The sequence below is a fragment of the Cyprinus carpio genome, chromosome A8 (genome assembly GCF_018340385.1).
Source record: "Cyprinus carpio isolate SPL01 chromosome A8, ASM1834038v1, whole genome shotgun sequence".
Taxonomy (NCBI): Eukaryota; Metazoa; Chordata; class Actinopteri; order Cypriniformes; family Cyprinidae; genus Cyprinus; species Cyprinus carpio.
The window spans coordinates 22,046,574-22,056,908 of NC_056579.1; the positions used below are offsets into that span (position 1 = coordinate 22,046,574).

General features: G+C 35.4%; 1 protein-coding gene across 1 annotated transcript; it reads left to right on the forward strand.

Moving 5' to 3' along the window:
- The first annotated feature begins 5,178 nt into the window (after positions 1 to 5,178).
- Positions 5,179 to 7,384, forward strand: LOC122145958 (beta-microseminoprotein-like). Its single transcript, XM_042762799.1, has 4 exons — positions 5,179 to 5,256; positions 5,373 to 5,454; positions 6,072 to 6,189; positions 7,129 to 7,384. Exons 1-4 carry the CDS (start codon positions 5,209 to 5,211, stop codon positions 7,253 to 7,255), a joined length of 375 nt encoding a protein of 124 aa, XP_042618733.1. The 5' UTR covers positions 5,179 to 5,208; the 3' UTR covers positions 7,256 to 7,384.
- The last annotated feature ends 2,951 nt before the right edge of the window (positions 7,385 to 10,335 follow it).

A 10,335-nucleotide genomic window follows, 5' to 3' on the forward strand; every position in this document is an offset into this window, starting at 1 on the left:
ACCAAATCTGACCTCAGAAAACTACTTTGGATAGTCCGGACTGCTGAGCAAATCACTGGTACAACCCTCCCTTCTCTCCAAGAACTGTACTCATCCAGAGTGAGCAAAAGGGCTAGTAAAATCAATCTGGACCCCTCACATCCAGCACACTTCCTCTTTGAACTGTTGCTGTCTGGTCGATGCTACAGAGAACTGAGCACCAGAATGACCAGACACAAGAACAGTTTCTTCCCTCGGGCAGTCCATCTCATGAACACTTAAAAATAATCTTGGACCCCAAGTACCCTAGCAACCACATTGCAACACCCTAGCAACCACCCTTGGTACTCTAGCAATCACCCTAGCAACTATCCTTGGGACCCTAGCAACCGCCCTAGCAACCACCCCAGGTACCTTGGCAACCACATAGCAACACCCTAGCAACCACCCCGATTACCCTAGCAACGGCCCTAGCAACCATCCTGGGGACCCTAGCAACCACCCCAAGTAACCTGGCAACCACATAGCAACACCCTAGCAACCACCCCGATTACCCTAGCAACCACCCTCGGTACTCTAGCAATGGCCCTAGCAACCATCCTGGGTGCCCTAGCAACCCCCTTAGCAATGACCCCGAGTACCCTAGCAACCACACTGGGTACCCTAGCAATGGCACTATCAACCATCCTGGGGACCCTAGCAACCACCCCAAGTAACCTAGCAACAACATAGAAACACCCTAGCAACCACCCTGATTACCCTAGCAACCACACTGGGTAACCTAGCAACGGCCCTAGCAACCATCCAGGTTACCCTAGCAACCTCATTGCGAGTTTGGCCACTGCAAGCACCACTCAAATTTTCTTCAGAAAATGTACATTCTAGTTCTTTTTATTATGTGTGTCCTGTCTTGTCACTGTCATTCTGTTGCACTGTGGAGCTTCTGTCACTAAAACAAATTCATCGTATGTGTAAACGTACCTGGCAATAAAGCCGATTCTGATTCTGTTTCTCTGATTCTGAACTAAACAGGGTAGCATATATACCCTGTTTAGTTGTCAATTACAGAGCACTGTAAAAGAGAAACTGTAAATTCAACAAGCAATTACATTACTTAAATGTCAGATATTTTTCTTTCCTTAGTTCTGGTTATGTACTGTATCTAACAATAGTGGTAAAACAGAACAGGAACTCATATCTGTACAATGTTCTGTTCAAGCCTTATTTTATTTATTTAGAAAACTAGTCACAACCAAATCACTGATCACAACAACAATTCCAATTATACTGATATCTAATACCAATAAACAGGTCTAAAAGAAGCTCTAGTATTTTGGATATTTCTTTATGATGTTGCATAAAGCAGTGGATCAACTATGGTTATGGAGGTGATGACACTCTGTGCCAAATTCTGGACTTCTCACGTCACAAATTTGGAGACATACACAAAAAGGATGCTTGTGCAATTTCTAAATGTTTTCCAGTCAGATTTTAGACCATATTACAGTGCTGAGACTGCTCTTTTTAGAGTTACAAATGACCAGCTCTTATCGTCTCATCGTGGTTGTTTCTCTCTATTAGTGCTACTGGATCTTAGCACTGCCTTTGACACTATCGACCACAACATTCTTCTGAATAGACTAGAAAATTATGTTGGCATTAGTGGAATTGCATTAGCACGGTTCAAATCATACCAATCTGAGTATTATTATTTTGTAGAGGTATCATATCTATCACAAGTGCAGTATGAAGTACCACAAGGCTCAGTACTAGGACCGTTGGTTTTCATACTTTACATGTTACCCTTGGGAGATATCATCAGGAAACATAGTATTAGCTTTCTCAATTGTGCTGATGATACTCATCTCTATGTTTGTTTGCAGCCTGATGAAACATACCAATTCATTAAACTAACAGAATGGTTGATTTTACAAAACTGGATGACTAGTAATTTCCTACTGTTAAATCCTGAAAAAAAAAAAAAAAAAAAAAAGAAACAGAGGTGTTAATTATCGGACCAAAATCCTCTGCATGTAATTATCTAGAACACTGTCTAACACTTGATGGCTGCTCTCTCAATTCTTCGTCATCAGTTAGAAATCTAGTGTGCTTTTTGATAGCAACCTTTATTTTGAAAATCAAGTTTCTATTTTGTAATTACATTTAAAAAATATATCTAAATTACAACCTATGCTGATGCTCTGAATGTCAAATGCTGAAACTTTAATTCATGCATTCATGACCTCAAGGTTAGATTACTGTAATGCTTTATTGGGTGGTTGCTCTGTGCGCTTAATAAACAAACTCCAGCTGGTCCAAACATACAGCAGCTAGAGTTCTCACTAGAGACAGGAAGTATGATCATATTAGCCCGGTTTTCTCAACAATGCACTGGCTCCATATTAAACAGTGTATACATTTTAAAATCTTGCTAATTAAAGCCCTGAATGATTTAGCTCCTCAGTACTTGATCGAGCTTATATCACATTAAAGTCCTTCATGTCCACTGTGATCTCAAAATCTCTGGCCATTTGGTAATACCTAGAATATCAAAATCAGCTGCAGGCTGTAGATACTGTTTAGCGCCCAAACTCTGGAACAATCTACCTATCATTGTTCGGGAAGCAGACACCGTCTGTCAGTTTAAATCTAGATTAAAGACTCATCTCTTTAATCTAGCACACATACTGTATAACACACTATTACTTTTCTATTATTCAAATCCATTAAAGGATTATTAGGCTGCATTAATTAGGTCAACTGGAACTGGGAACACTTCCCATAACATCCAATGTACTTGTTACATCGTAAGAAGAATGGCATAAGCTACTATTAGTCTGTTTTATTCTTATTCCGAGATCACTGCAGCCACCCAGATCCAGTCTGTTTCCAGTGCAGATGGTGGATCAGCACCTAGAGATCACCTCTCCAGCCCTGAATGTCAGCGGAGACCATGTCAACTAGATGAACCCTAGAGATAGATCCCCTGTGAAGACCTTATCAACTAGACAGCCATTGGCACAAGACCACAAGAACCAGACAAGTCCTCTGCTCAATCTGAAGTATGTTGCAGCCTTGAACTAAATCACACCATGCTAATTTCGTCTGGTCAGAGGAGAGTTTTTTTTTTTTTCTCCTTTTCTGTCACGGATGGAGTTTTGGTTCCTTGCCACTGTCACCTTCGGCCTGCTGAGTTGGAAAGAATTTCTGGCAACATTGTTGACTTGACTGCACAGACACTACTGAAAGAGAACTGAACTGAGCTGGACGATGACATCACTGAATCAACAAGAAACTGACTTTAATAAACTGATTGTTTTCTATTGTCTTCTTTCATTATCAGCACACTTTTTTCCTGTTAGACTTGTAAAGCTGCTTTGACACAATTTGAATTGTATATAGCACTATATAAATAAAGGACTTGACTTAAATGTAATTTGCTAATGATCATGTAATGATCATGATTGAATAAATTACCTGTGTGGTTAATTCTAAACGTTTTGCAGTAAACTCTTGAAGATCCTAATCCTGTTGTCTGACCCCCAGTTATTGTGACAACTTGAGGCTGACACAATCATATATTGAGAAATATATCAGGAAACATCTGGTGTTGTTAAGTGGTTATGAAACAGTGTATGATAACTGCTTACAAAGATAACAATTTCAAACTAAAAACACATTTTGCAACCAATAAATACTCAATAACACAACATTCACAGAAGATTAATCATAAAGGGCCCTATTATACACCTGGTGCAATGCAAGTATTTTTTGCTAGTTTCAGCCCGACACCGTTGTCATTTTCACTTCTGTGCCACGTTATTTAATTAGCAAATGCATTTGTGCACCCATGTTCGTGCTGGTCTGAAAACGAGGTGTGTTCTGGCGCATTGTTGGCATGTTGCTATTTTGAGGCAACTGAAATTAGACTCTGCCTTTGACCAAATGGGCCCTATTTTAATGATCTAAGTGCATGGTCTAAAGTGCACGGCTCAATTGAGCTTAGGGCGTGTCCGAATCTACTTTTGCTAGTTTAAGGATGGAAAAAATGGCCAGCGCACACGGCAAAAGTCTAAAAGGATTGTCCCTATTCTCTTAATGAGTAATTCGTTTGTTTTGGGCGTAACGTGCCATAAACCAATCAGTCTCATCTCCTATTCCCTTTCAAAGCAAGTTGCACTCGCCATGGCAGATTGGCTATTTAAATAGTGGAATTTGCAAGCGAAAAAACTGAACGCTTCTCTAGTGATGGAATGGATCTGCTCGTGCGTTTAATTCTGATACATGCAAAGACTATCCATTATGACATGTAGACATTTTTATATTTATTTACACAACAATAATCTTTTACATTTTAACCAGCACTCCCATGGGCGCACCATTGGGCACTAGGGCGCAAATGCATTTGCTATTTATCCTGTTAAGTGTTACCGCCCCAACGGTGGGCCCCACAGCCATTACATAATTTATTGCCTTTTTACTAAATCAAATATGTTAGTAATCACCCTAATTTAGATATCATTTGAAAGCTTATAATTTTGAAATCACACATTGCGTTACCATGGAAATGGTACTTTAAAATCTTTTGGCGGTCTCCTCCCCTTAAGTGTCATATTACAAAATGTATTATGGTATTTTTACAATCAAAACTTTTTATTATCTTCACAAAATGCATTGGAAAGGTCTGAGTCTCAAGATTCCCTGTTTGGTGGTTATTTTGTGATAGAAGTAATGAGAAAGGTAGACATTTGTGTCAGAGAAAAATGCATACAATTTTTTAAATCGAATTTAGGTGTCACCCGCAATTACAACTGCATCGGGCTGAAACTAGCAAAAACACTTGCGTCAGTAAAGTATTGGTCATTATTAGACCAATATGTATTGCATAAATATTAAATAGTACCATGAAATTATCTCAAAATACAAAATAAAAAACATCAAACATAAATAGCCTGTACATTACATTGATTTCACTGAAAAAAAAACTTTATTTATTTATTTTTTTTGACCGTGAACAACACGTGTGACTCCCAACTGAACAATAATAGAGGGTTAAGAGAAAGACATGCATTTAAGACGTGAAAATTATTTTTCTGCTTAAAAGTGCAAGTGAGTAGTTAAAGTTGGTGATCAAACTAGTTGATGATCAGTGCAGATGTGTGTTGAAATGTTTGGCCAGAAAGATGTTCCGCCCCTCTTCTGTTTTCTTTATAAAGACCTAAAGTGCCAATGACTGCATTTCATCAGACCAGCATCTGTGCAAAGCTTACAAAAATGGTAAGTTTCATAATGCTACTGATCAATATAGAATTCATATTTAAACATTTACTGTTGTGTACTGTTTTTTTTTTTTTTTTTTTTCCTGTAATAAGTTCCTAGTTATATCTTTACAGAAATCTTTGGCTCTGGTTTTGGTATTTTGTGCCTTTGTCTCTTTAAGTGATTCTGCCTGCTCCATCACACCTCTAAACCAAGGTAATAAAAAACACAAACACATAAAACCATATTTTTAATTCTTTCTTTAAGATTCAACACACATTTTTTTTAATTTTTTTATAGTGCACATTTAATCAGAGCATGATGAGTTAATCATCACTTTTGTGTCAAAACTAATTTTTGGTTTAAATATCAACAATAATAAATGCTTCACTGGATCCTTCTGTTTAAAAATAAAATAAAATAAAAAATTGGCCTATTTCTGTTTTACCTTTCATTTCAAAGGTATTGGCGAAAATTGTGCTGCATCAACTTGTCAAGTAATTGTATCTATGAGATTTTTCAGTCTGGTTTTAAGTCTGCTCACAGCACTAAGTCCGTCCTCTTGAGAGTGTTGAACGATATCTATCTGCTGATTCCAGAGATTCTGTGGTTCTTATTCTTTTAGATTTGTCTAATGCATTTGATACTATCGACCACCCCACCCCTATCTCTACATAACCTAGCTACCCAAGAACAGGAAATATTCCTTTATAACAATGAGACACATATCCACTCATCATACTACATATTTAAAAGGTGGTGTATGTACACTATTAGGTAAATGGACACTGCATTTCTTCTTAACAACTCTTAATTTCATTGAATTTAAATAGGGGCAAAATTTTGTGTTGATGGCTATGATAACTCCAGGCATCCAATGGGAAGTACTTGGACAAACAGCAAATGTATCAGATGTACCTGCTTCCCTGGGAAAATGGGATGCTGTGACGTGTAAGACACTTAACATCCTAACTACTTCTGTAACTTTAGAAAACCAAATACATTGTTCTTTAATTGTTTTATTAATTTAATCTTGTCCTTCAGTTTTTTTTTTTTTTTAAAACAAAATAAACAAAAACAATTGTAGTTAATACACATAATACAATATTGCAGAAAATACAATATTACTGTAATAAGTGCGTTTAAGAACACTTTCATGACTATGTTTCTTAACATACTCAAGAAACATACTAAAGCATGTACTTTATTATAATTTTAACTGTAGTGTTATTCAATATTAGATTTGAAGTTAATATATTTTAAATTTACTAATTTGCAACTTCATCATTACCAATGTGTAATTACAAATATATTTAAATACATGACACAAAAGTTTAAATAGAAATGACATTAAAGTTTGTTTTAGTTTACAATAAATGCTTGCCAGTACATGTAGCACATTATAAACATACTTCAAAGACAATGCAAGCAATTAAATTACATATGAAATGTACTAAAGTTCTTTTTAAGAGGGTGAAAAAAAGCACACTTAAGTTCAGCTGATTGCATTAATATAAAGTTAAACTATAACACACTGTCATTTTATTGAAAATAATGTTTAATTCATCAGTCAAGTATATTCTTTTAGCGTATAGTATTCCTGTAATAAGTACTCTTTTAAATGTATGATAAAGCATCCTTTTTTCACAAAGGTTGTTCATTGTTAGTTCCATTAACTTTGAAAACAGCTTCACATATCTTTTTTTAAACACCATGCTGGCCTGTTTGTGTGCTGTATTTTTAACACATTTTTCATAAACATTCATGTTTACAAAGCAGAAGGATGAGTTGAACTTTATTTCTGTGATTATGAACAGCATGTTGTGTGTTTTATATTTCAAGACATTTCCTCTGAAGTGATGTGTTTTTTTTTTTTTTTTTTTGTTATAGGTTGGGCCGAGTGACTAGCCTATCTCAAGGCTGCATTGTGGAGTATGATTACAAAAAATGCACATTTGACGTGTTTAATCCAACTAACCCCAACATTAAGTGTTCTTATGGCCGTGTTGGAAAATAATTTTCAATGATCGAGTAATGTGTCCTTTTTGGATTAAAATGAATACCAATCAATTTTTGGATCCAACTTGGAAAAAAACATATTTTGCCCATTTTACTCAATAAAATTGAGGCAACTCCTTGCATCAGCTTTTTGAGTATTTTGAACTCATTTTATTTTATGTTTGTTCTATTAGACTACATGTTTTAAACTTGCACTCTTAATTAACGGCAACTCAGTTTTTTTTTTTTTTTTTTTTTTTTTTACAAACTATTGTTTTTTTATCAAACATAAACCTTGTTATATTTAAAGTTATATTTATTAATTTCTTCTTATAAGCAAAATGTATTAAATCTGTATTTAAAATGTTCTACAATAGTGTAATGAAACAGTAAACAGGCATCTCAAAACAAAACATTTATGTTACCACAGTCCAACAATGCAAAATACAGAGGATAATTAACACTATTTTAAAACTTTAGTTTAGGGACCAATTCTCACTAATAACTAGTTGCTTATAAGCAAGCATATTACTGGCATATTGACCATTTATTTGTACTACTTATAAAGCACATATTAATACATTATTCTGCATGACCATATTTTAGATCCCTTAATCCTACAACATACCTTAACTTAACAAATACCTTATTAACTATTAATTTTACTGAGGGAAAACTCTTAGTCAATAGTGAATGTGTTCCCTAATTCTAAAGTGTTACCACACATCCTTTTCAGATGAATTTATTCACTCTTACATAAAGCTGTTTACAGTAAAAACACCTAGTTTATATGATGGGCTTACTCAGAATAATACTCCAAGTACTTAAAACAGTGTATATTGTGTTTTGGACAGTGTTTTTGAACAATGTTAAAGGATCAAATTCAATTACATTAAAAACATTTAATCAGCAAATAAAAATGAACAGCATTCAATAGCGTTTTTACACAGTAAACATTGAAACTTAAAATGTATGTTCTGCAGTCCACAATATCTTTACACTGCTCCAGCTGAGCACACTTCACTTGGGGTAGTTCACCCCAAATAAACTAATTCTGTCATCATTTACTCACCCCTGATGTTGTTCCAACCCCAACCCGTCATCTTCAGAACACAGATGAAGATATTTTTAATGAAATCTGAGAGTTGTCTGTTCCTCTCTTGACAGCATTTGCAACTACCACTTTGACTCTTCAAAAAGTTCATGAAAAGATCATAAAACTAATCCATATGAATTGAGCAAGGCTGGGTTTCACAAAAACGATGGATCTTAGCTCTTAAGAGCGCTCTCTACATGCGAGCCCAGCCAACATGTGTATGTGAGCCCCACATGGTTTATGCTGGGTCTATATGGGTACCAAGTGGGCATGGTCAGCTTAGTACGTCCAACATGTGCAAAATCAGATGGGCTCCCTATGTGAGTCCTAGTTGGGTCACAAATGGAAAATGAGTGCATGAAGCACTGATCTATAATATAGAACTGGATTGCTCAAGACGTCATGAAATAGAAGCCGCCGCGCCCCCATATTGGTAATCCCTAGTGTGCATAAACGTTCTATTGAATTAATAGGAAATTGTATGACTTTAATGAGAAAACATCACCTAACAAGTCAGCGTTTATAAATCTTAAGTATTTCTGTACATTGTTACAGTGCAAACACCCTAGGCATGTAAACAGTTATTTTTTTAAATGTCGGGAATTTCCCCTACTTATTAAAAAGCTATGTTCATTACAGTAGTGAACATCATGAACATGATAAACATCAGACGGACATGACCTCAACATATAAAACAAACAACAAAGTGCTCATTCTGAAATCTGAATTTATTCAGAGAAATAACTGATTATATACAGTACGGATTTAAAGACATAAAGCTTTATTTCCAAGATAGTAAGTTAAGCTTTTCATTTCATTATAGAGCAATATTAACAACATAATTGTATTATTCATTGTAATATATTCAAATCCATTTCTGATACCAATATGTTCATGTTTAATAATTCCTGAATAATTATGTTCATAAAGAAATAAGCTATATTTTGTGTTGAATCGTTACCTGTGTCGTCAGTGCGCAGCAGACACACCCACCTAAACGGTTTAAATATATTGCTTATCCTGCCCAAAAAGACCGTAAACACTGCAGATAACATCTGAAGTAAACATTAATTTACATACACATTACATAAAAACTAATCCCATTTGTTTGATTTTTTTCTTATCGGGTGATTTTAGGACAGCGGTTTGAATGTGACTCAATGGTGCTCTCTGCCGGTAGGGATTAGTAAGATGGCGGATTGAACACTTCCGGTGGCTTGACTGCCTGCTGGCAGTTTAGAACGCGATGAGCGATCCAGTCATATATAGATCAGTGGCATGAACTCTAAATGGGCAACCCAAATGGGGCCCATATGGGTTTAACAAATGGGTAAGACATGGGCAAATACAATTAACCCATTTGTGCCCAAATTTTTCTGAATAGTATCATGCATATAGTCATGTAATAGTGTCCTATGTGAACATGTTCTGCATTTATTTGCCCCAGGTTTTTTTTTTTTTTTTTTTTTTTTTTTTAATTGAAAATCATATTTGAATGTGCAGCAACTATAGTTGCCAGTGGGCAAATATGTTATATGCACCCCTTCAATGACAAATTTGAAAAGGAGGAGAGCATTTGGCATCTAATTCAAAATAACTTCTTTCAACAGCTCAATCTTTATTCATAAACAAATGTATTATGCATAATAGTCGAAGAACATTCGATGCAATCCACAAAAAAGTTGCATCTAGCTTATAATCTCTTGAATATGAAAAAGCAACAAATCCATTTGTCTTAAAGTGGTGGAACATAACAGAACAAAGTGCAGCCATTATGATGCCCCAACAGGGTACTGTGTATCAAAAAGTTTAATGAAAATAAATAAATAAAAATAAATAAAATGAAGAAAATATTACATCTATATAATAAAAAGGTATACCTGAAAGAAAATTATGCATTTAACCCTCTGGGGCTTGAGGGTGTTTTAGGGGCCTAGCGAAGTTTTGACATGCCCTGATATTTGTGTTTTTTCAGTTGCTTATAAACATATAAATGGCTAAAG

What these genes read in the sequence shown, in the direction of transcription:
- LOC122145958 (XM_042762799.1), top strand. Translation starts at nt 5,209, where the DNA reads ATGACTGCATTTCATCAGACCAGCATCTGTGCAAAGCTTACAAAAATG. An exon ending in GTGCAAAGCTTACAAAAATG is followed by an intron (nt 5,257 to 5,372) that starts GTAAGTTTCATA and finishes ATATCTTTACAG; the next exon opens with AAATCTTTGGCTCTGGTTTT. An exon ending in CATCACACCTCTAAACCAAG is followed by an intron (nt 5,455 to 6,071) that starts GTAATAAAAAAC and finishes GAATTTAAATAG; the next exon opens with GGGCAAAATTTTGTGTTGAT.